The sequence below is a fragment of the Eumetopias jubatus genome, unplaced genomic scaffold (genome assembly GCF_037043125.1).
Source record: "Eumetopias jubatus isolate StellerSeaLion01/CBP00866 unplaced genomic scaffold, mEumJub1_p1.0 scaffold_13, whole genome shotgun sequence".
Taxonomy (NCBI): Eukaryota; Metazoa; Chordata; class Mammalia; order Carnivora; family Otariidae; genus Eumetopias; species Eumetopias jubatus.
The window spans coordinates 59,112,536-59,139,048 of record NW_028274819.1 but is presented as its reverse complement, the minus strand read 5'-3'; the positions used below and the strand labels follow the sequence as shown (position 1 = coordinate 59,139,048).

Genomic DNA, 26,513 nt, shown 5'->3' with positions numbered 1-26,513 from the left:
GATGCGGATCCAGTTGGTTGATAAGCGCCCGGCACCGCAGTGATGGCTGCTCTCGGAATTGCGACGGGTGGTAGAAATTGGTTTTCGGCTTTGGCGCTCGGGGTGACTCTCCTCAAATGCCTTCTCATCCCCACCTAGTAAGGGACGCGCTCCGCGGTTGGTCAAAGCGGGAACGAGAAGCGTGGATGCCCGTGGGTGGGAGGAGGAAAGGGAACTTGGAAGTCAAATGGGTGCCATTCTGCTTCCCCCTCCGCCGATTGATTGTTACTTGACCTGAGAACTAGATAATAGCCCTGGATGGCTGCCTTCAGGATTGGCGCTCTCTGACTTTAGTGTTTCTAAGCCTTGGGTCCTCATCCTTAGTGTGCAGATTAAGAACACCCACCTCCACCATTCATTCAGTGGTGTTTATCAGTTGCCTGCTAGCTAGACACTAAGTCCTGCAGGTGCGGTGGTGAGAAAGACATTTCCTCTTCTTGCCCTCGATAGAATTCGTGAGGGCAGATAGACAAAAACGATAGTTTCAGATTGTGATAGGATGGATCTGTGAAGGAAATAGAGTGACTACGGGTCAAGGCTTTACTCTTTTAGGAAGTAATGTTTAAGTTAAAATTGGAAGGATGAAAGAGAATAAGCAATGTAAAAAGCAGTTCAGGCATAGGAAAGAATTAAGTATTAAGGCCCTGTAGTAGGAAAGAACTCAGAGCATTCTGGGAGTAGGAAGTGGCCATTGCGAGTGAAGAGCATTATGGAAGGAGGAGAGTGGCACAGAATGAGGTGGGTAGTGGCCAGATCACACCAGGTTAGACTATTTAAAAAATGGAGGGGCAAGTCTGAAAGCATGGAAAACAGGAAGCAACCACCAAGTAATGTGTATACTGTGGGTACTCAATATTTATTAATATTAGCATCCACCATCTGTTCATCCTTCCTAACTCTTATGCAGTGATTTCTCCCTTCATTCCTTTTCTCCCTTCCCTCTAGGTCTCCCTACCCCTTCCCAATTTAGGTTTTGGTTTACTGGTATACTTTGGTTCAAGTTCTTGGTGATATCCTGTTGGATATGGAAGGAAGAGCTGTATGTATAGAGTATACATTCATGCTGATGTGTATATGTAATTATAGAAGCAATGAAGTGTGTGTAGGTTTAGCAAAATGACTTACAGAGACTTAGAAAAAGGAGTTGGCCAGTCACACTTTCTGCATAACTGAAAGTAAATAAGAAACATCTTCCTGTTTTAAAAGCAAATTGGAAAAATCTTTCTACAATGTAAGAAATTCCTTTCCAATCAGAGTGAAAGGGATTTTTTTTTTAAGCTGTAAGTCTGTGCATTTAAAGTGATATGCTTTAGTGACTTGCTTTATTTACTTAAGCCTAGAGATAATGTCTTCAGGGTTGTTACTTTGAATACCACTCTTAGTCCAGGATTAAGAATGTACATAGTTGTAGTTAATGCTCTTCTTCTCAAATTGTAAAACTGGGGGATGTGAGAGGGAACCTACAGGATAAATGTAAAAGTAGTCAACAAAGCGTTAACTGCTTTTTACATACCAGGTACTGTGGCTAGGCACTACAAGAGAGGACAAACTGGATATGATCACTAACGCCCTAAAGGGTGTAGTTTTGTAGGATAACCGTTTCAGAAACAAATCAACACAAATAATGTAATTACATTACTATACTTGTGTTAAAAGCATTACAAAGGAAAAGAATGGGATTCTATAAGAGTACTAACTAGGGAGACTTACTTTAGATTGGGTGTCAGGGAAAGTTTGAGGTATTGACATGTAGTTGAAGGCCTGAAGACACGCCCAGTACATATCTTTTGGTAAACATAGGTAAATGCATTTCTGTTGAGTACTGTGTATGCTTAGAAATGGAATTCCTAAGTCATGAGATCAGTTTTGAATTGTGATTTTGGGGATTCCGTAAGAAATTAAGGTGACATTGTCAGCAGGAATTTGGGGATGTCTATCTCTAGAACTCAGGAAAGAGATCAAGCTTGTATTGTGGTATGGGAGTCATCATTATACAGTTGATAATGGACACAATAAGTATGAATAAGATTGGCCAGAACAGAGTAAATTGCATAAAAAGAGGACCAAGAACTGGACCTAGGGGGAACATCAGCATTCACTTGATGAATATTGGAATGGAAAGCCATGAAAGAGACAGAGAAGGGTTTGGCTAGGAAACTCAGGAGAGTTGCCACAGCAAAGGTTGTATACCACGTTGGGAAGTGTTAATCGGGTTTTACTGCAGAACTCATAGTTGACTTTGATGAGTAGTTAACTCAGCAAGAATGTGTTGAGCCCTTCCATGTATCAGGTGCTATTCAGGACATGGAGGGGAAGTACAGCAGTGGACAAATGGAAAAAAAAATTATTCTAAAGAGGGGAGAAGAGTACAGAATATGCCACCCCAAAATAAGTCTCTGGCATCAGGATTATTTGGGACTGATTATTTGGAGAAACTGCAGACACAGGAGAAGCTCTAAAAGCAGAGAAGTTACCCTTTTGTAAGGAAAATTTACATTAGAAAGGGGGCCTGTGCTGGGGAGAGAGCTGTGATGGGAGACCTCTTTTTCACCTGAGAGACTCATCTGCTGGCAGAGCAACCTTGGAGCACCAAACACCCTCTTCTGGCTTCCAGTGAATTGCCTTTGCCCCATTGGAAGGCCCAGGCCCCTATCCCTTTCCTCAGCTCTAGGTGGTATATAAGCGTCAATTGTTTGGCTGCCTTCTGAGTCTCCTATCTTTCTTACATCTTTTGGGGCTTTCATACATGCATGTGTTATTAAAATCGGCTTTTTTTCTCCTGTTAATCTGTCTTATGTCAGTTTAATTCTTAGGCCAGCTACAGAATTTAGAAGGGTAGAAGAGAACATGTTTCTTCCCCTGCAGAGGAGATGCTTGACTATATTTGTATATAGTGAGGAATTTGGAGACATGGGAAAGGCAGGGAAGGGGCCTTTTCCCACCTTCTCTGTCAGATGAACTCCTACTTATCCTTGAAGATCTAACTGGTGTGTTAAACATTTTCCAGATAATGAATTTTGTTAGAATTCTTTGTGAACAAGAGTAAGTCACCTCTGAGCAATAGCCAGAGGACCTCCCTTATGAAAAGGTATGGGCTTTTGGTCAGCCCTTTAGACAACTCCAGGAGCCTTTTCACTTACGTATAGATCCCCACCTTTTCCAGAAAGCAGTCTGGCCTTCAGATAAGTGAGGTGTTTCAGGATTATGTAATGCCTGTTTGTGTTTTTATAGGCTTATGAGCTATGAGTATATAGGAGTGTTGGTCCATTTAAAAGCATAATTTTAGAAATGTGAAATCAAGGGGTGCCTTGGTGGCTCAGTTGGTTGAGTATCCAACTCTTGATCTCACCTGGGGTCTTGATCTCAGGGTCGTGAGTTTAAGCCCCGAGTTGGGCTCTATGTTGAGTGTGGATCCTACTGTTTAAAAAAAAGAGAAAGAAATGTGAAATTAACAAATGTGATGAAATCTCATTTCACTCATCTGATTGTTTTGAGTAGCCATTCCACAGATTTTGAAGTACACCGAAACTGGCTTGCTATCACTCACAGTTTGCCAGTATCACAGTGGTATTATGAGGTAAGTTGTAATTTTCACTTTTCTTTTTGGTGGCTTATCTTTTAGGATAATGTGTGATATCATATAAGTATTACTGATATTAAAACACTTTTCCAAAAAAAAGTTTCCTGTGTGATTATAGGTATAATTAATCTTCAGAAAAATTGTGCTTTTTCCTCTTCTCTGTCCTCTGGCACTATTAGGGAATCCCTTTACTTCAAAATGAGTTTCCCAAACTATACATTGGGAATTATATTTGCCACACCCTTTTTGAAAGAATTTGGGATTGAGAAAGAGGAAAAATTGGATCCTAGACCTGGCTCTGCCACAGCATAGAAAATATATTTCATTTCTCTGAGCCTTAGTTTCTCATCTGGCACATAAGGATTTGGAATGAATTATTTCTAAGATCCTGTCTGTCCCCAGTATTTAGTGATTTTTGAGAATGTGATTTGTACACTTCTGGTAATATACAAAGCATTCTCTTCTATTATTTATAAAAAACTATGTATTTTTATTGCTGGTTTGAATTACTAAATTGCATATGATATTTCATGAAAAACAGACCTCACTTCAGAAGTGCCTTGATCAGAAACAGCACTCTGCTGCAGGGAGATTTTTTTAAGACAATCTAAAGTTTTCTGTGAATTTGTTCTTGCTTTTTGGGTTTTCTTTGGCCAGATCAGAATAGTCCTTAATAGCTGAAGAATAATTGACCTAAGGGACCAAGTTCCTTCTCTCCTAATAACAGTATAAGTATTTGATAAGAATATTAAGGATCTGTAAGTAATTTCTTTAAAGTGTCTACTTTAAAGTATTTCAGTTTGCATGTATGCAGACTAATTAGAAGACATCATATGTGGCATAGTGGTCAAAAGCTTGCAGACTGCCTCTGTGTGACTTGCAGCTCTGTCACCTAATGCCCATGTTGGGTGACCATGGGCACACCGCTTGACCTCTCAAAGCCTCAACATCCCTGACTATTAATGATAATAAGTATTAGAGTGAAGTGAATATAATGTTTATAATACTTAGCACATTCTTGGAACAGAAGTGCTCAGCAAACATTATTAAGGGTTATTAATAATTAGCACTATTCATATAATGACCCTTGGACTATAAATGAAAAGGCAGCCCCTATCTCCCCTTTCTCTCTGACCAGTCCCACTTTGTTTCTTTTGCTAACTCTTCCTCACCTGCACACCCTTTCAACAGCTGGTACTCTCTAGGGTTTTCTTTGTGGTCCTTGTTCTTTTAATTCTGTATTTCTTTCTGGATGTTCCCCCTCCTTTACTCCTATAACTTTCACCACTGTCTCTTAGGACTCCTAAAACTCTATTCAGGCCAGAGCTATCTTCTTTATCAGTTTATTTTAGATAAAAGAGACTTATGTAAAAGATATTCTTGGGGCACCTGGCTGGCTTAGTCAGTAGCACGTGCAACTCTTAATCTCAGGGTTGTGAGTTCAAGCCCCACATTGAGTGTGTAGAGCTTACTCTAAAAAAAAGATACTCTGATAATTGTATACTTCTTTATTCTTCCTGCTGTTCTCAAAAATAACAACAAAAGCCAACAAGGAGCAAAACTCAGTTGTGGGCAAGGCTTGACTATATGTGAGAAGAGGCTCATAGTAGGAGATAAGGCTGGAGAGGTACATGTGGTCAGGTCTGGAAGTATCTTTCTGCCATACTAAGGAGAGTGAATATGTGAGCAGTGGACTGCTTAACTGTGACTTCTAACCTGCCTTTCTGCTCTGACTTCAGCTTAAATTGATTGGTCTACTGATTGGGAAAGACACAAAAAGACCCATAATAAATATTTATGGAATGAACACAGTTGTTTTGAATCTTCATATGAAGAGATGGGATGTTTCTGTATTTGAAAATACAGCTCTTGAAGAGAGCAAGATAGAGTCCCTCATGTACAGCAGTGTGGTAAGCAGCCAAGAGCGTGGCAGCTAAGACCAGATACCGTGAAGCCCACACAGGCTGACGACAGCCAGAACTGATAACCAGCAGAACCAGAAGAAGCCTGCAGAGACTCAAGACTGATTAGATTCGTTTAAAAAAGGAGGACTTTTGCAGCAAATTGTCAGACTCTCCAGACATTGAATGCGGTGAAAAAAAGCTCAGCGTCTGATGAGTCTGATGGTTTGCTGCAAAAGTCCTCCCTTTTAAAATGAGTCTAATCAGTCTTGGGTCTCTGCAGGCTTCTTCTGGTTCTGCTGGTTATCAGTTCTGGCTGTCGTCAGCCTGTGCGGGCTTCACGATATCTGGTCTTAGTTGCCACGCCCTTGGCTGCTTACCACACTGCTGTACATGAGTCAGTGCTTGACATGAGTCATTGCTTGACATGAGTGACTCCATCTTGCTCTCTACAGTTCTGTTGTAGTAGGTTACTGAACTAATGGATTTCGAGTCAGGAGACCCAGACTTGAGTTCTGGCTCTACCAGGTATTAGTTAAGTGGTGGAACTGTTCACTTGGGAGAAGATGATAGCTCATAGCTTCACTGGCTTCCCAAAAGCTGTTTAAGTAAGAAAATGGCCCCAGGTAGAAATCCTTGAGGTCAAGAGAACCTTCAGGCCAAGATTTGGAAAGTCTTTGTGTGGGGAATAGGGATAGCATATAGAGACCCTCTGAATGGTGTGGGATTGAGAATAGCAAAGAAAGGACAGGAAGACTTTGTTTTGGAAAAATGACCATCTCCCAGGCAGTACCTGTCCCTCCCAATTTTTTTCAACGCTTCCTGGTAGAAGTATTTTATTTTATTTAAAGTAATAAACGTGTCAATAAGATAAAGTAGGCATGAACCTTTTACACTTCCTATAGAGTAAATGGCTCTTTAAGTGTAGAGTGAACTCTGACATAGAAACTGTAGCTGGGAACTGCTGATGTTAATAAAGTCCAAGTTGATGTTGACTTTCTTGGAATTACATGGAGCAGTAATTTCTAAACTTGTTTCTTTTTTTTTTTTTTTTTTTAAGATTTTATTGGTCAGAGAGAGAGAGAGCACAAGCAGGGGGAGTGGCAGGCGGAGGGAGAGGCAGGCTCCCTGCTGAGCCAGGAGCCCAATGCGGGACTCCATCCCAGGACCCTGGGATCATGACCTGAGCTGAAGACAGACGCTTAACCAACCGACTGAGCCACCCAGGCGTCCCCTAAACTTGTTTCTTAAGTATCTATACCCTAGCAAGAAAACATTTTTGAGCATTTACTACTCAGTGTGAGTTTATTTATAAGTTATAAAAGTACTGCTTTATTAATACACTGTTAAAAATAGGCATTAAAAAGGAGATTAAACGATAAAATTTTCTAATTTTTCTATCTACAGTTTAATAGCTCATCTCGTTTACAGTCCACATTGGAAATTTAGGATTAGAGAAGGAACTTTTCATGAGTGAGAGCTTAATGGGTAGGTTAATAGCTTGAGTTCCCTAGACCCAGAGCCTCTGGGTTTGCCTCTTCTGAGGCTTCTACATTTTTATACCTGCAGGGGGAGTAGTTAGGCTACTTCTTATCTGGACCTAAAGTTGTCATTTATCCTTACCACAAACAAAGAGCTGACAAGTAGTTTATTTATTTCCTTAAATAATGTGAGTCTCTCTTAAATAAGAGTGAGTGTCTCTCACCTCATTTTATAACACAGAACAACCCTAAATAGTAGTTCCTGTGGACACCCAATTAGTACCCAGTGAACCCTCAGTGCAATTCCAGGAGAGGAGTTTCCCACTGAAAAGAGCAACAAGTGCGGAGTAGAGAGATTATTACGGTCTGAGCTCTTAGAGGTGCCAGGTACAGGTTTAGTTTTAGGGACATCCTATGGTGATAGTAATAATTTTTAAAATGATAGTAAATAATATTTATTGATATTGAGCTTGTATCTGGTTCAATGCTATATAAACGGTATTTTATATGTGTATTTAAAATTTAATGCCATAACCCATGAGGTACGTACTATCATCCCTGTTGTTTGGATGAGGAAACTGAGACTTTAAAAAATCTAGAAAACGTAATATCCTGAAGTTACATACTTCATTTTCATATACTCTGTATTTCACATGATCTGCATTTTCGTTTACTCATTAGTGACTGCTCATTCACTTAACTAATGATTATTTAATACTTAGTATATCAGGCACTTACTAAATGTTCAGAATACAGAAATGGCCAAGAATGGCATTTGCTCTCTTAACCTCAGTATCTCATAACCTATTGGAACAAAAGGTAAATAGCATTTGTGTTGCATTTTGCCATTTATGACTATTTCATATGTATTATGTCAATTAGCCCTTATAATACCTATTTTATAAATAGGGAAATGAGTCTAAGTCAGAACTTGAACCCAAGCTAGTGAATCATTTATTATGCCATAGCTCCCTTTTTATATTTAGACGAGTAGCATCATATCATTACCAAGCTTATTCTTGCAAATTTCATTAACTTCCTTTGAAATATACTTGATTCTAGTTAAGGAAATTGAAGACCATATTAAATAACTTAGGAACCAGGTTTTGGTGTTCTGCTCAGTCTTACATAGGAATTACTATATTAATTTCGGTCATTTTTTTTAAGATTTTATTTATTTATTCATGAGAGACAGAAAGAGAGAGAGAAGCAGAGGGAGAAGCAGCCTCCCAAGGAGCAGGGATCCAATGCGGGACTCGATCCCAGGACTCTGGGATCATGACCTGAGCTGAAGGCAGACACTTAACGACTGAGCCACCCAGGCGCCCCTCGGTCATTTTTTTAAGTTTATTTTTTTTTAGTAATCTCTACACCACATGTGGAGCTCAACTCACAGCCCCAAAATCAAGAGTCGCACACTTTTCTGACTGAGCCAGCCAGGCGCCCCCTAGGTGATATTTTAAATGCAGTTTCATTTCATATGCTTTCTTAAAGACTAGAGAACGAGAATTTTCAATCTTTACACCCACTTTGTTTATTCAGTTATTTTAGGATATGTCCTCTCTTTGATTTTTACCACAGGCAACTTCAGAGTGGACCTTGGATTACCCCCCTTTTTTTGCATGGTTTGAGTATGCCCTGTCACATATTGCCAAATATTTTGATCAAGAGATGCTGAATGTCCATAACCTGAATTACTCCAGCTCAAGGACCTTGCTTTTCCAGAGATTTTCTGTCATCTTAACAGATGAACTCTTTGTGTATGCTGTCCATGAGTAAGTCTGAGAATGTCATTTTGTGTGGAAGGTGTTGAGGACATAATATAGTATTAAGTAGTGTTAACTGGTTCCTCATTTGGGAGAAACAAAATTCATATAATAACAAATGTTAGAACAGTCCCAAACTCTGTCTTTGTGTTTTTAAACTGTACAGGGAGTAATTACAGTAAACAGTCTAGCTGAATCGTCTGGAAGAAAATGTGGGATAAGGTGGGGTTACAAGGCAGAGGTAGAACAAGAGACTGTGAACATTGTGAAAAGTAGTCCCAAGTAGAGTTCCATCACCATTTCTCCTGCCTAGAATGGTTCCATATGCTTTTCTCTCCTTTCCATATGCCCCCAGAGGCTTCTGTGACCTACCCTGTTCTTTCGGATACACACACATACTTAGAGCACACCACACTCATGTACACACATGCATTGTGCTGACCACCAGTGGAGTTTCCATTCTAGTAAACTCAGGAAACCTTACAGAGTGCTTTTGGTTGTTTCTGGATTCTTTCCTTCGTGAAGACTCTTCATTAATTTTAAGTTACATTTATATTTTATATTCTTATGCTTTGTATCTTTTATTGTAAATTAATTTTTAGTCGAATACACATGTATACAATGTCTTGCACAGTGACTTCCAGGTAGTAAGTTCTCAGTTAATGTTTGTTTCTATTCTATCCTAATACTTAAGCCTGCAGGTATGATTCTGACAGAGCACTGTGTCCCCTCAGTGACCCTTGTCAAAAATGGATCTTTTCTCTTTGTGAGGCCCTGAACCCTTGCCCCATTCAGGAAAGAGTCCCTTGGGAATGTTTTAATCCCTGAGCATTATCATGGAGTATTTCCTATTTAACACCTTAACTTTCAGTCTGTTTATCACCTAGCAAGAGTTGGAAGGGAAGGTGATTTGTGATGTACTCCTTTAAACCCAAAACCTTTGAATTCAAGCTTCCAGGACAAGTGTATATGTAGGCGGAAAGAGGAGTGGAATTCATTTCCATCTGCAGTGTAGAGGGAGCAGTTAAGTAAGATATAAATTGTTGAGATCTATGTGCCAGTTCCAGAACCAGGCACCAAGTATAGATAGTAATTTATTTAATTTTCTCAGTTACGCTATAAGGTTACTGTCTCTGTTGATGAGGAAACAGACTCCATGGAGGAAAAGCAGGTCACCTTTTGCTAACCCCCCTTTAACTGCATCTTTATTGTCTATTTTTTTGGCTTAGATTTCTGTTTTTAGGATTTGCCAATATTCAAATGAAAACACATTTTTAAAAATCTTTTCATAGGATTATACATCTGTGTCAAAATTTTGGAAAACAGAAATGTACACATATATACAATGCATATAAAGTAAAAATGACCCATACTTCTCCACTTACAGCTATCACTGTTAACATTTTGGCGCATATTATTTCAGCTTCTCTTCTGTGTCTGAATATCATTTTTATAAAATAAAAATAGGATCATAATTTTTTGTCATCTGCTATTGTCACTTAATAATAGATCTTGACCTTTAAATGATACACATTTTTAAGAAATGTTTTTAAAATTATTTGGACAATCAGGAGCTATAAGTTCATGGCTCTATATATATATTTAGAGTGCTATATCATCTTGGTCTGCATTTTTTTTTTTTTAGTACAGTTGGCACACAATGGTACATTGTTATACTAGTCTCAGGTATGGTCTACATTTTTTACTCAAGGGCTGAAATAGTGTGTGCCCTCTCAGTTTTCAAAATCCTTTTGGATTTATGGTGGTTGTTTTTTAGTTTTTTGTTTTATTAAATGAAGACTTTGTTTCAAATCAGCATAGCTGAGAAAGAGACATGGAACTGGCCCTGAGGTCTTTGTTTCTGCTGTCACCTTCTTAAGCAGTCAAGAACAGCATGGACAGTTTATCAGGAATAGCTAGTAAAATGTATTTGAGTGTATCAGAGTATACTCTGTAATAGTATTGTGATGTTCTAATGAAGATGAACGTTGTTTCTGCTTCCTTCCTACTGTTTCAATGTAGGTGCTGTAAATGCATTGATGGGAAAAAAGCAGGTAAAGAACTTACAGAGAAGCCGAAGTTTATCCTATCAGTGTTACTGCTTTGGAACTTCGGGTTGCTAATTGTGGACCGTATCCTTCCCTTACTTATTCTGATATATACTAAGTATAAGATCAATTATTTCTACAATGATGATTCTGAAATGTGAGCTGCTTTTGAAAATGGATGTGGGATGGGTCATTGGGTTCCCCAAACTGGTTTCTGTGGATTCTCCAACTATACCAGATTCTGATTGTTAGAGCACTTTGTCTCCAAAAAGTTAATGATGTTCAAGAACCAGTTAAACCACCAGTAAGTAAAGCAATATACTGGGTTTTGGGGTTGACTGTCTTTAGATTAATGTGTATATCTTAAATAATTTTATAACACATTATTCTAAATACCTTTTCTAAGAAAGGGTCTACCTCTGTTGCATATGGGAACAGACAGGCCTTCATCCTTTTCTGCCATCTTGGTTTACCACCTATTAACAAGCAAAGTTCTTAAATCTAGAAGGTTTGAGTGAAACTAAAATCTTAATGATAGAAGCCTAATATTTTATAATTTTCATACAGGTAGCCACGTGTGAGGAAAACACCCAGACTTTGGTTCAAATCTGACCTGGACTCAGCTCTTAGCTACGGCATCACAGTAGCGTTAGGCCATACGTGGATTAATGGCTCAAGCTCTAACTTCCTCACAGGTTCATTGTGAGGCTTACTAAGTAAGATTGTGTATAGATACTCTAAAAAAGGGGGTGCTGCATGCTAGCGGCCTTCACTGGCTTTTGGGCCCTTACTTTCTCATCCCTAATTCTAAAAAACAAAACCAAAAAACTTGCCCGTAGCTGCTGGGTCTTTAAGGTAGAAAAAACATTGGAAAGTTTCCTGGTTTTCTTCTTAAATGTAAATTTTTTTTATCCCCTGTATAATCCTTGGCACTATATACATTTTAATTAGTCTGTCTAAGATTTGACTCTGTTTATGAGAAACATATTTATGAGAAGTCCAAACTGGGAGGAATATTTTTGGTTTTAGTTTGCCCATTAGGAAAGCATTTGCATTTTTATACTCAAAAAATCTGCTGACACAGTCGAATTTGAATTTGGTATCCTTGCTTGTCTTTCCTTAACCTAAGCCCAGATATTCATTTCCAGTACAATGGTTTTTTATTTGGATTAATGCTACTCTCCATTGCACGATTATTTCAGGTAAATGCAAAATAGACTGATGAGATTTTTTCCCCCTTAGGTCTGACTTTGAGCTTATAAAGGCAACAGTATAATGGGTGAGGGGCAGACTTATTTGACCAACTGTTTTGAATTGCCAAGCGCAATAGACACTTTCATTGAGTGTTTCTCACAAATCCCACCTCCTCTTTTGATAATAACTTTCTTCCTTTTACGCGTAGACTTTAAAAACCTGTTAGAGGATAGCAGGCCTGAAAAAAACTGGGAAGTGCTATATTTGGTTGGCATCATTTATCTAGGAATGAAATCTTCAGTTTTTACAATATAATAACTGATTGTGGGGTTTCACTAGGTAGCATAGTGTAACAAAAAGTATGGGATTTTGGAATCAGAGGACTTGAGTTGAAATCCTGACTGACCCTAATAAACTGTATGACTCAGACAGAGCTCACACAAATGCATTGACTGCTTTGGGTTAGGTACATTATATATAGTATCTTCTTGAGTAAACCTCACAACTATTCTGTGAAGTTACTATAATTATTACCCTCCTCTTTATAGAGAAAGAAATCAGAAGTTCGGATTTCTGGACTACCCCTCTGTACTCTGGCTCAGAATCCTTGCATCAGGGTTTCAGATTCTACAGGGAATTTTGATTCACAGTCAGGTTTGGGAACCATTATCCCAAAGCAAGTCATTTAACCCCCTCAGCCTCAGTTTTTGCATCCATAAAATGAAATGTACCCCCTTGTCACATTGTTATTTGTAAAACGGGGCTCCCCACTGGGGCACGTGGCTGGCTCAATTGGTTGAGCATCCAACTCTTGATCTCAGCTCAGGTCTTGATCTCAGGGTTATGAGTTCAAGCCCCATGTTAGGCTCCACAATGGGTGCAGAGCCTACTTAAAATGGGGCTTCCTACCTCACAGGGACTTTGGAAAGATCAAATATGATAATCTGTTTTAAAGTTCTTTGTCAACTATAAATGTCTGGATAAGTTTTTTCTTTTAACCATAAAAAGCTACATAGTACTTAGAACATAATTGGCATTCAGTGATTGTTGAACTAATAAAGTTTAGCTATAGAACCAGCTAGACCTTCTCTGAATCTTAAATAAATTATAAAATGGGTGACAAGAGATCTGAAAGCCCCCCATTCTCTTTCCTTATCATTCCTCACTCATCTATTCTAGACCACACCCAATGAGAGAGTGAGAGAAGGAACCTGGCCTTTCAAGGTCCCTTTGGCTGTCTCCTTGCTGAACCACAGAAACATTATCTCATTTGATCCCCAGATTCCTGTGAGGTAGGTAGAATTCAGATTTATTCAGTTATAGCCAACTTGGGATTTTTTTGTTTGTTTATTTGTTTTAAATCAGACTACCTTTAGTTTGTTAGGGTCAAGTACTGTACTTGATGCCTTCAGCCTGATAGTACTATATGTTACCTGATCTGTAACAGGAGATTTAAATGGTTCTGTGGTAGCATAACATCATATGTAGTCTTTCGTACTCTCATTCCCAGCTCCTCACTGGAAATAAACTCCAGCTGTTGTAAAACTGTAAGGGGGAGAGGGAGGAGGATTGAATTCTCTGGGTTTTAGATCTTTAAGGGGAATTTGTAATGTGTTGTTATGATGTGTCCTATACCTCAGCATCAAGCTTAGTATTGAATAAATACTTGTTGCAGTAATGAACTAGGCTCAGTATAAAAACTAACTGGAATCACTTGCCTGTTTCACCTTATGTTGCATGTAGAATATTTGCCTGAATTTTAAAAACTTTTTATTATAGCAAATTTAAATCATATACAAAAGTAGAGACAATAGTATGGTGATCTACACACACACACACACACACAGGATTATTTTTAAACACATCCCAGATGTAGTAATTTCTTTCATTAAGTAGTTCAGAATATATATTTTAAAATATGTATTTTTTGTTGGTATATCTTACACCTGTAATGGATTGTTTAAATTATTTTTTTTTATTGAGACATACCTGACCATATTACATTAGTTCTAGGTGGACAGCATAGTGATTGGACAACTCTGTACCTTATGCTGTTCTTACCAGAAGTGCAGCTCCCATCTATCACCATACAACGTTATTACAACACCCCTGACTATATTTTTTATGCTGTACCTTTTACTGCCGTGACTTACTCATTCTTTTTTTTTATTTTAAACATTTTTTTATTTAAATTCAATCAATGAACATGTAATGTAGTATTGGTTTCAGAGGTAGAGGTCAGTGATTCATCAGTCTTCTATAACACCCAGTGCTCATTACATCACGTGCCCTCCTTAATGTCCGTCACCCAGTTACCCGATCCCCCCCACCCACCTCCCCTCCAGCAACCCTTAGTTTGTTTCCTATGATTAAGAGTCTCTTATGGGGGCGCCTGGGTGGCTCAGTTGGTTAAGCGACTGCCTTCGGCTCAGGTCATGATCCTGGAGTCCCGGGATTGAGTCCCACATTGGGCTCCCTGCTCAGCAGGGAGTCTGCTTCTCCCTCTGACCCAACCCCCTCTCATGCTCTCTCTCTCTCTCTCTCTCTCTCATTCTCTCTCTCAAATAAATAAATAAAATCTTTAAAAAAAAAAAGTCTCTTATGGTTTGTCTCCCTCTCTGGTTTCGTCTTGTTTCATTTTTTTCCTCTCTTCCCCTGTGATCCTCTGTTAAAATATGTATTTTTTTAATTGTGGTCAAATACACATAAAATTAACTATCTTAACCGTTTTTGAATGTATAGTCCAGTATTGTTAAATATATTCACAATCTCCAGTGTCTTTTTTTATTTTTTAATAAACTTAATTTTTAAAGACAGTTTTAGATTTATGGAAAAGTTGCAAAGATAGTGCAGAGAGTTCCTGTGCCTCTCACTCACTTTCCCCTAATGTTACCATTTTATATAAAACTATGATATCATCAAGACTAAAAAGCCATATTGTACACCTGAAACTAATACAACACTGTATGTTAACTGGAATTAAAATTAAAACTTAAAAAAAAAAGACTAAAAAACCAACATTGGCACATTCAGATGTCACCAGTTTTTCCACTAATGTTCTTTTTCTGTTCCAGGATCCAACCAGGATACTACATTACTACATTTAGTTTACCCTGAATTTTAAAGTGATATTTCCCTTTTAAATCTCCTAGAAAAGGTACACGGAAGGAGCGTTTCTCTTTGCTGTTCTTCTACACTTCAAGCACATCTACCTCTACGTAGCACCAGCTTATGGTATATACCTGCTACGGTCTTACTGTTTCACTGCAAATAAACCAGGCAAGTTTCAGTGATGAAAGCAAAACCTTTATTTTATTTTTCTTTGGCTTGGCAGTTTGCCTCATGAGAGGATTTTATGAGGCACACAGGTACCGCTCGACTATTTTTTTTTCTTAAGATTTTTTATTTATTTATTTGACAGAGCAGGAGAGCATAAGTAGGGAGAGTGGCAGAGGGAGAGGGAGAGGCAGATTCCCCACTGAGCAGGGAGCCCAGTGTGGGGCTGGATCCCAGGACCCCGGGATCACCACCTGAGCTGAAGGCAGATGCTTAACCGACTGAGCCACCTAGGCGTCCCTGAGATACCTCTCAACTATTGATCATACAAACCCTTTACCCATTCTGACTTTTCTGTGTCCTCTTGCCACATTGTAAAGATTGGTGTACTGTCGGGATACTTCTAGATTTAGCACACTGTATAAGTTATACGTGGTTGTCCATGCTCCTAGTAATGGTAATGTTGCTTTTCTGTAGATGGGTCCATCCGATGGAACAGTTTCAGCTTTGTCCGTCTTATTTCCCTGGGACTGATTGTTTTCCTAGTTTCTGCTCTTTCATTGGGTCCTTTCCTAGCCTTGGTAAGTCTTATTTTTTTTTTAATAAAGTAGTATGTGTTTTTTGTTGTTGCTGCTGTTGTTGTTTAGAAAAAAATAATAAAACCAAAAATGTACAAAATAAGCAAAACTACTCCCCAAAGATAGGATGGTATTCTTTCCAACATTTTTGTTCATAATCAGATATGTATGTATACATTTGTATGTTTATATGTCTCTCACACACATAGACACACACTCAGAATCGATAATCATTGTTCACAGATTTCCATATTTGCTAATTTGCCTACTTGCTATAATTTATTTGTAACCCCCAAATCGGTACTCGTGGTGTTTTCACAGTCATTCACTGACAGCAAACATTCAAAGTGCCTAGAATATTACACATGTTCAACAGATATTTTTAAAAATTGTTCCCTTCTTCCCATACCCTGAATTCCACTAATTAATTTTAATTCCTGCTAAAACTGAAAAGCATCGCATCTTTTGTAGTCTTCCCTGGGGTCACCTTCTCATCAGTAGACTTGGATAAGCTGCACTCTGTGTCCTCCTTTGCATCTCATAAATTCTTCCCTTACTATGCTTCTCTCATAAGGGCACGGGACTGGTATTCAGAGTATCTTGTCCCCCCGCAACAGATGAGGTTAGACAAGAGGAGGTTCTGACAACTGCTCAGGATCACACCACTACTTGAAGGAACAAAGGCTGGAACTCAGACCTCATAACTTTCCACATACCATGTCACATAGTTCCCTGGTTCTCTTTTTGAGTCTGGAAAAGATTGGTCACTGAAAGAATCTCTTTTCTACAGAACCAGCTGCCTCAAGTCTTGTCCCGACTCTTCCCTTTCAAGAGGGGCCTCTGCCATGCATATTGGGCTCCAAACTTCTGGGCTTTGTACAATGCTTTGGACAAAGTGCTCTCCGTCATTGGTATAGTAGCAAGCCTTCTTACTTCGACAATGAATTTGGAAAGGACGAGTCACATTGGAAAATGGAAAACACTGCTTTGTGTTTGGAATGCAGCTGAAGTGTTTGTTCTGCAGCTGTGCATTCCAGCTTTCAGAACAAACAGGGGAGCAGCTCTAAGAACTGAGATCTTCAGGGCAGTAGACAGACTATGCTCCTTACAAAAGCTGTTTGTGGCCATGACCTTGTTGATCCTTTCCTTGGGAAAAAAATGAGAGTAAGATGTTATTCAGCAGTTAATCCTGCTTTTAAACTTAGTATGTGCAGAAGGAAAGAAGAATGTATCAGTTGTGACTCTGGGTGTTAAACCAGTAAAGAAAATGATAGCTGTATATGAAGTGAGAAGAAATGGGAAACCTAGGCTAGGCTTTTAAGTTTGGGCTGTGATTAAAAAAAAAAAAAATTAAGATGGTCCTACTGAAAATAATTCATTCTGGAATAACTCGCAGTAGTTTGTGAATATAGCCTAGCTTGATGGGAGATGGTAGGATCAAGAGAAAGGTCCGCGAACTTTGTCTCGAATGGGCCAGATAGTAAATAGTGTAGGTTTTGCGGACCACATAAAGTCTTTTTGTTTTTTTGTTTAACAACCTTGAAAAATACAAAAACTCTTCATAGCTTCGGGTCTGTACAAAAGTAAGTCACAGGCTGGGGATTTGGCCTTCAGGCTAGACTGCCAACCCGATCTAGAGTCTGATGGGTTGGTGGGAGGCCCACCTACATAAATTACTGGCTATGGCATTGATCAAGTCACTTGACTCTTCTAGTGATTATAATTAGGGGATAATATAAGTGACTGTACCCATGCGCCATGTCGTAAGAAACACAAAAAACAATAAAGAAATGCTAGGTTGTTAGTAGCAGGGGCCTTTGGAGCCAAACAGACCTGGGTTTAACTCTACCACTTATCACTTGTATGACTTTGGACAAGTTACACATCTCTCTGTGCCTCAGGGGCCTGAAAGTAATGGCTACAAAACTCTTGGCACATGACAGCCACCATTACTGTTTTTGGTACATACTCGTAGGAAATCATGTGGTATTATCCCTCACCCACTGTGAATCCAGCCTTGATGTACATGGATTCTTGTAAGGAATTTCTTAGCATTTATATTTCAAAAACCTTAAACAACCAGCATGGTATGAGATTCAAGGGCCAATTTCCTTGTCTGAGTCAGGAAACTATGCTGTACCTTGTCTTTTATATCTGTCTCCTCAAAGATGTCTTACCTAGAAAGTCAGTGGCAGGAAGATAGTTAACTAGCTTTAAGAGAGAATCATCAGACTGAAGGGAAAAGGAAAGAGGTTAATGAATACAAAATATTTTGGTAGTCTACACCTTCCCATGTTTCACTGATTTTCAGTGGCATTAGACAGGGCCATGCAGGTGCTCAGACTGTCCTATTAGCTTATTTGGCGGGGGGGGGGGAGGGGGAGGTTGCATCATCATCCTCAGACTTGGTTCATTTAATAAGTATTCCTTGAACCCCTATGTGCTGGGGATAGAAATGGATTAATCATCATTTCTGCCTTTACCAATATAGTGGAAGAAATGAACACATAAACAGATACAGTGCAGTGGGGTCAACACCAGTTAAGAGACATGTACAAGGACCACATATGTGTCTCTAGCCCACAAGAAAATCAGCTCTAGTTTTTTATTTAACAGCTTTCTCAGATGAGGGAGTGAATTAGGAGTTAACTTTGCAAAATGAATAGGCCATTCTAAGCCAAGGGGACAAGTGTGGAGGATGCTGTCATTCGGTTGTGGCTATGCCACATTTAATCAAGTGGTGGAGATGAAGCTGGAGAGGTAGGAAGGAGCTAGATCATGGAAAACACTCTCTGCCACACTTGGGAATATGGACTTTACCCTGTAGACAGTGAAGGATTCCAAGCTGGGATGTGACATGGTCAGAACTGCGTTTTAAAAGCCTGCTCATTTTAGAGGTGAGAGCAGATTGCTAGTCATGCTGCCTGCCAGCAAAGTTCCTTTTAAGCTGCATGAATTCCCTATTCCAATGCAAACAGCTGCTTTGCATTGTGTAATCTCAAGACCAGAGGCATTTTAGGTAGAACAGTACAGAATTTAGTCATGTATCTTGACCTTGAAGCAGCAATAAGATTTAGTAGCTTTTTTCTTTTTTCTCAAGGAATTGGTTGGTAAAATATGGTGTGCTATCAATGAAAACAAAACAAAATATCTACTTATTCTATAGGTTTGGAATTGAAACTTCTTGATCCCAACAAAATTCCCAAGGCCTCAATGACAAGTGGTTTGGTTCAGCAGTTCCAACACACAGTCCTTCCTTCAGTGACTCCCATGGCCACCCTCATCTGCACTCTGATGGCCATATTGGTAAGAATTCACCCACGGTACCCATTTCTTGAGTTTTCTGGCTGGTTAATTTCAGCTTTCAAGTTTTTCCTGCCATAGGACAGATACCATGGCCGTGATCCTGTTGCAGATTGAGGTATTTCATAGCAATTCTTAGAGTAACTTTGAACACCTTAGGGAAAGATTTACCAGTAAAACCTCTGTGAGAAAGATCCCTCACTGCAGCTGTCAGATCATCTATTTACCCTCAGATGAGGAAAAAAGAAAAGCCCAGGGAGGAGGGGCAAGGACTGCACTGGGGGGGTAAAGGGAAATGTGTGTAGTGGGGACATCCGGGTTTCTGCTGTTGTTTTCATCCATGGCTAACTAGTCAAAACTCCAAAGTTGCCTGGACTGCATGGATATTTTTGTCTTGATGATGAGTGAGTTAAGAGAGTCAACAATAGCTGTTTGAACATCAAGCATTGAATCTAACATGAGTCAGATGCTGTTAGAGGCTTCATTCATAGCTGTTTTTATATTAGCAAACACAACGCTCTCAATTTCATGATATAATTTTAGTGGCATTCAATATAAATAACTCAATCTACCTATAATTACACTCAGCTTTAATTTTGGTTTCTAAATGATCAAGCCCAGCAAGACACCTGACCCCGCTTAATTAAATGGCAGTACTGGTAGGTAATTAAGCTCTGCTGGCCTGCTTGTTCCCATGTTTTAACTAAGGTAAAAACTTTTTTTAAAACCTCAGCCTCGTAAGTTGCATGTAGAAGGCCATAGTTTTATTGTTTTTTTAAGGTTTTTGTTTTTGGTGTTTTTTTTTTAAGATTTTATCTACCCATTTGACAGAGAGAGCTCAAGCAGGGGGAGTGGCAGGCAGAGGGAGAGGGAGAAGCAGGCTTCCTGCCAAGCAAGGAGCTTCATTGGGATCATGACCTGAGCTGAAGGCAGACACTTAACTGACTGAGCCACCCAGGCACCCCCATAGTTTTATTATAAATTACACTCCAGCCCACGAAGTTAGGTATGTCTTTATTAATATGGCAAAATCTAATTTATTATTAGCCCCAAAATGTTTATGGACTTTTGTAGTTAGACCTAATGGGTTCAGGGACGACTAATTAACTAATTCTGAAGATGTAATAAGGGGTTTTACCGGATATCCTAGAACTTAATTTTATCATTTATTATTAATTCTGATGAACGGAATTACTTTAATGACTTAAGTATGTATTTTGAAAAACCTTTTTTTCTGAGTAGTTTTTTTTATAATTTATGTTGGAATGTTCACAAAATGATGAATTATCCCAGTTTAATGGAGAATAGCCTAAGATCTACAGTTTTTCAGAGATGATATAAATTGTATTCATCTGAACAACGTTTCTGTAAAGTCTATTTTGAATGATATTGAAGTTTTATCTTTGTTGTTTCTAGCCCTCTGTTTTCTGTCTTTGGTTTAAACCTCAAGGGCCTAGAGGCTTTCTCCGATGTCTGATTCTTTGTGCCTTGAGCTCCTTCCTGTTTGGGTGGCACGTCCATGAAAAAGCCATACTCCTCGCAGTTCTCCCAATGAGGTAAGCAGATAACTCAGTCAGCTGGTATTTATGGCAGATTCCCCAGTGACCCTACTGTCTTCTGTTTGATCTGTCCCTTCTTGACATGTCCCGTGGGACAGGCAAAGGCAAAGATACACAGGAACAGATTTATTCTAGGACAGGACAGGGATTTTTAACTTGGATTCCCTGGACCTGTGAAATTGCACGCATTGTTTCTGCATTTTTTTGTTAAGGGGTACTGTAGTGATGAAGAACCATGATATCAGGCTGTTAGATCTAGATATTGAATGGCAGCATAGTATAGAAAAATGTGGGCTTTGGTGTAATCACATCTGTGAAAACAAGGTTCCACAGTTTCTTGTTAAGTGTTATTAGTCAAAGTCAGGATGGAGTCCATTATGATAGCACTTCACATTTTGCAGAACTATTCTTGGGGTTTTGGGGGGAGGGGTATTTTGTTTTCATTTTTTTTTTTTTTGAGCCTCACAAAAACCTTTAAGGTAATTAGGACAAGTGGGTATCATCCCCTGTCTTAACATCTACAGAAACTGGGGCTCAGAGAGTTTAAGTAACTTCCCCAAAGCCACACAGCTAGCACAGTTAGGACTGAAACCTGATGTTATGATGCTGATTCCCTCCATCTTTCACTGTACCGTGCTTTAAAAAAAAAAACTAAGTGTAATAGTGTCTGTTCTGTATAAAATTAAAGCCTGATAGATAGATGATAATAGAACTTGAGATGTTTCTTAAATCCTGAGAGAAATCATTTAAGCTCTGAAGGAACCTTAAGCAAATTTGTCACATCAGTAGATGGCTTGACTGGATTCATTCAGCAACGTGGAGTTTTCCAAATTAAGAAATACAGCAAAACTTCTAATGTCTTTGGTTAGAATTCATACTAAGCACCATCAGGCACAGGGCACCACCCGAGAGAAGAGCTATAGGGTTGGAAACTCCTAAGTCCTGTTTCCCTGGCTACCACCACTAGGCAGCTCCCAATCCGACAACATCCCTTTCTCTGGAGAAGGCATTACTTAGGGAAGCAAGACTTTTTTTGAATACTCCCCAGTTCAGTGTGGTACATTCTTCTATCAGTTGCTTAAATTTTCCTACTAAATTAATATTCTCAATTGAATTGGACTTGCAGCAAAGATCAGTATGTTATCTTATGTTTAAGCCAGTTCTAGAAATAATAATAGATGCAGTTTATTCAAGCTATCTGTAGTGCAAGTGTCAGTTGTTTTAAGGAATTATTATAAGAATTTTTATTTTTAGCCTTCTGTCTGTGGGAAAAGCAGGAGATGCTTCAATTTTTCTGATTCTGACCACAACAGGACATTATTCCCTCTTCCCTCTGCTCTTCACTGCACCAGGTAAACAGCTTTTTTAATTAAGTAATTAATTAATTTATTTATTTAGAGAGAGAGATTTGATTGCCATGTCCTTTTCATCAGGGCCTAGAGATCAGTACTATCGAGAGCTCATCCATTATCTTAAATAAAACCCCTAATTTGTCACGCTATCCTCAGTATCTTTAGATGTCACAGAAATGCACTGTTAAGCTCAAAAAGTTTTGCTAACATGATATAGCTGTGTCAGTGTGCTTATTATATTGCCTTAAGTATCACAGATCATTTTCTTAACAACTGAATTATCATCTATTTTTTCTTTATTCTTTTAACAGAACTTCCCATTAAAATCTTACTCATGTTACTATTTACCATCTATAGTATTTCCTCACTGAAGACTCTCTTCAGGTAATCCAAAAAAAGTATATTTAAAATTATGTTTGCTCTTGTGAAATGTTTACTCCTAAATGGTCAGCTAAGCCTTTAAAAAATATTTTTTAAGTTGTAACAGTAATAGAACAGCATTACAAAAAATTGGCAAATTTTTTTTAGGGAGAAATTACCCGTAATCCTATTACTCTGACATGACAACATAGTTCATGTCTTTATTTTGAGGGAATATTTGAGGAGGGACTACCTAGCTTAAATTTAAACCTTATATGAAAACTAAAAATTGGAATGTAAAATATACATTATGAGTAAAACCACGTAAATATAGATGCATAAAGCTAAAGTACATGTAAAAATTCTTGTTATAGAATTAGGGGTGGAATTTTTTTCTCTTTTAAACTTAATATAACATATATAATTTTTTTTCAAGATTTTACTTATTATTTGAGAGAGAGAGCATGCATGAGCAGAGAGAGGGGCAGAAGGGGAAGGAGAGAATCTCAAGCCAACTCTCTGCCTAGCGCAGAGCCTGACACAGGGCTCAATCTCACCACCCTGAATCATGACCTGAGCTGCAACCAAGAGTCGGAGGCTTAACCAACTGAGCCTCTCAGGTGCCCCTGTATAATTTTTTAAAGCTTCCCTGTGATTCATACCTGATTGTGTCCATGAGCCTCATATACTTAATTATATTAAAACTCAGTTATTACCATATGACCCAGCAATTGGACTCTTAGGCATATACCCAAAAGAACTGAAAACAGCAGGGCGCCTGGGTGGTTCAGTCCATTAAGTGTCTGCCTTCAGCTCAGGTCATGATCCTAGGGTCCTGGGATCAAGCCCCACATCCGGCTCCCTGCTCAGCTGGGGGCCTGCTTCTCCCTCTCCCTCTGCTCCCCTTGCTCCTGCTCTCTTTCTCTCTCAAATAAATAAATAAAAAATCTTAAAAAAAAAAAACACTGAAAACAGGGACTCAGATACTTGTACACCAATGTTCATTGCAGCATTATCCTGCAGCATCATCCACAGTAGTGGACAGAGATTGTATGAACTATCTAGAATAGGCAAATTCCCAGACACAAAAAGTAAATTAGAGGTTACAGAGTAGGGGTGGGGGAGGAGGAATGGTCAGTGATTATTGCTTAATGTTTCCAGAGATTCTGTTTGGGTGATGACAATGTTTTGAAAGTGGATAGTAGTAATGGTAGCACCACTTTGTCAATCTACTTAATGGTCCTGAAGTGTATACTTAAAAATGGTTAAATAGCAAATTGTATGTGATTTTATCAAAACAAAAACATTTTACAAACCATCAGTTGATATTGTTTACCATATTGTCTCCAGTATCACAACATCCAGCTGCCTTTCCTCTTCCAGACGCACAGCTGATTCTCTCGCCAGGTGACGGCATAGGTGGATGATGATTGGCTGAATTTGGATTGTTGAGATAATGCAGTGCTATATCATTATCAGTTTTTTCTAAATGTGAAATTTAATGCACTCTTTTGACTCTAGCTTTGACTGCTCTTCACATCAGGACAGTGCAAGTGGGAAGCTTTAACTGAGAAATGTTTGCTACACCAAAATGACGTGTTTAAAATCAGACTTTCCTCTCCTTTTTTCTTCAGAAAAGAAAAGCCTCTTTTTAATTGGATGGAAACTTTCTACCTCCTTGGCCTGGGGCCTCTGGAAGTCTTCTGTGAGTTTGTGTTCCCTTTCACCTCCTGGAAATTGAAGTACCCCTTTATCCCTCTGTTACTGACCTCAGTGTATTGTGCAGTGGGCATCACATATGCTTGGTTCAAACTGTATGTTTCAGTATTGACTGACCCTCCTGTCCGCAAGACAAAGAAACAATGAATAAAGGAACTGCTTGGATGTATTCCAAACAATTATTTCATGGGAAATTAATCAGAACTTGAAGAAAGTTGCTGGTGGCATGAACCATTCATTTCAGTTGTTCTGTTTGGAGGACCATTCTTCTAAACTTGGCCTTGCCCAGCCTAGCAACCTGATTGTCACCATGGTGAGAAGCCATTTGTCCTCCAAAAGCAATGAAACACATTTGAAACAAATCTCACCTTGCCCTGTTAAAATTGTCTGAGATCATTGGACTGCTGTGCTTGCTCAAGGCAAGCAGGGAGTCTACCAACGGCGTGATTATTTGTAGCCTGTGATGACCGTGGTCAGGCTATAAAGCATAATTCGAATCATGTGCTAAGGGAAATGTAAATAAAGTGCTATTTTGTATTTCTGAACAAAAATGTTTTGGATCATACCAGCTCCTACACTTTCCTGTTGGCATGCACGCAAGCACATGGTGTGCTGTCCCTATTCTATAAACCTTGTTCCAGGAGATTTTTTTTTTTCCACTGGAATCATACAATGACAATACTCACAAAGCCAGGGGGAGAATGTTTAATGAACTGGTTTGGCCTGTCAGCAGAGGCTATAAACCGCATCTATGCCTGCATTTAGTTAAAGGACATCTTCTCCAGTTCATTTATTCTAACAGCAAGCAGTTAGTTTTTGATAAGGCTGCCACTTCTTAAACTTTCTTCATGTGAACAAACTTAAGTGGTTTTTTAGTGGTTTTTGCAACCTGGCCTTCTGTAAGAGTACTTCATACACACTTTTTATCCAGGACCCCAGTCTGCCTAATACCTACTGCACATTCAAATTCAGCCAACGTCTATCTAGCCAACACCAGGACCTTTCACACATTTTCTTTACCCTTTATCCTTTAGAAGAGCAGAGTCCAAAGCCAACGGCAGCCTGGGATGCTAATCCAGCTATGTACCATCCCTTAAATTCACTCAATTCTCTGAGCCTTCCTTGGAGTCTCATTGAAGAGATAAAGATAGGAATTTTGCCAAAGGGCGAGAGAAGCATAGCCCCTATGGCCTGTTTTCCTCATCACAGTCCCCCTCGCACTTTGGGTTCCAGCTGTCCTAACTGAAAATTGCCAGAGTGCCATGCTATTTTGTACCTCTGCTTTCTTTCATTCGTTCTGCTTCCTCTTTCTCTCTCTCTCGGCTGACTTTTCTACCCTGTCATCTGATTGTACATACTTCAAGAGCAAACATAACCACTACCAGATCTATGAATATACAGGTAGTACAGTGTAGTGATTAAGAGTAGGAACCCTGACTTAAAATCCTGCCTCCAGGGGCGCCTGGGTGGCTCAGTCATTAAGCGTCTGCCTTCAGCTCAGGTCATGATCCCAGGGTCCTGGGATCGAGCCCCACATCGGGCCCCTGCTCAGCGGGAAGTCTGCTTCTCCCTCTCCCACTCCCCCTGCTTGTGTTCCCTCTCTCGCTGTCTGTCTCTCAAATAAATAAATAAAATCTTTAGAAAAAAAAAAAATCCTGCCTCCGTCATTTTCTGTCTGTAGCCAAGTTATTTAGCCATCCTTTGTCTCTATGTCCTTGTCTCTAAAATGATCACAAAAAAAATTAGAACCCCGCCTGACAAATGAATGTTCAATAAATATCACTTGATATTTTTATGAATCCTTTCCTCTCCCTCTCCAGTCTCTCCCCCTCCCCCAGAATTGAGTACCCTCACCATGGGTGCTCCCATGCTGGGGAGTCTCCTTCTACCATTAACTTGTTTATGTATTCCCCAGGAGACACTAGCAGTTTGAGAACAGAAACTACACTTGCCCTTAATAGCCCCAGTTTTTGACACAGTTGAATGAATTATGACCACACAGGCCATGATTAAAATCCGAGTGTTTACTAATACCAACATTAACACAAGAGACTCAGTGTAGTTCACATCTTGGCCAATTGGTGTGCAAGCCAAAAAAAAAAAAAGTTAAATTTGGACACATCTCTACAAGGCCAAATTTAATTGTACTTTGTAGGTGATTCTGTGAAGTCGGAACTGGAAGAGATTATCTGGTGCAGAGATTTCCAGAATATTCTGCAGAGCCTGGGGTGTTCTTGAGAGTTGCCTCAGAGGCTCTGGGCCCTGTCCCATCTTTTACCAAAGCAGATATGCTTTGATCTATTTCATATATTGGGCTTCACATAAATTTTTTTGTTTAACCAAAAAGTTCAAAGTCC

General features: G+C 39.2%; 1 protein-coding gene across 6 annotated transcripts; it reads left to right on the top strand.

The window, feature by feature from the left end:
• On the top strand, window positions 1–25,764 carry ALG8 (ALG8 alpha-1,3-glucosyltransferase). Of its 6 annotated transcripts, none has more exons than XM_088018150.1 (13): window positions 1–137; window positions 3,538–3,616; window positions 8,583–8,776; window positions 10,790–10,899; window positions 11,950–12,017; window positions 15,162–15,288; window positions 15,763–15,866; window positions 16,654–16,774; window positions 19,071–19,169; window positions 20,617–20,722; window positions 21,980–22,077; window positions 22,389–22,461; window positions 24,072–25,764. In XM_088018150.1, the coding sequence occupies exons 1-13, from the start codon at window positions 43–45 to the stop codon at window positions 24,301–24,303; spliced, it is 1,506 nt and encodes a 501-aa protein (XP_087874276.1). In that variant the 5' UTR covers window positions 1–42; the 3' UTR covers window positions 24,304–25,764. The 6 variants fall into 6 exon arrangements, with proteins under 6 accessions (XP_087874276.1, XP_027971766.2, XP_027971767.2 ...); XM_028115965.2 differs by having other exon boundaries at window positions 19,030–19,169; window positions 20,583–20,722; XM_028115966.2 differs by lacking the exons at window positions 15,162–15,288; window positions 16,654–16,774 and adding an exon at window positions 13,189–13,301 and having other exon boundaries at window positions 19,030–19,169; window positions 20,583–20,722.
• Window positions 25,765–26,513: the final 749 nt, after the last annotated feature.

Bases quoted from the DNA above. Each gene is read 5' to 3' on its own strand.
- ALG8 (XM_028115965.2), top strand. From the start codon at position 43: ATGGCTGCTCTCGGAATTGCGACGGGTGGTAGAAATTGGTTTTCGGCT. The intron at 10,900-11,949 runs GTATCCTTCCCT...ACCTAAGCCCAG, and splicing joins CGGGTTGCTAATTGTGGACC to ATATTCATTTCCAGTACAAT. The intron at 20,723-21,979 runs GTAAGCAGATAA...TTTTATTTTTAG, and splicing joins CTCGCAGTTCTCCCAATGAG to CCTTCTGTCTGTGGGAAAAG.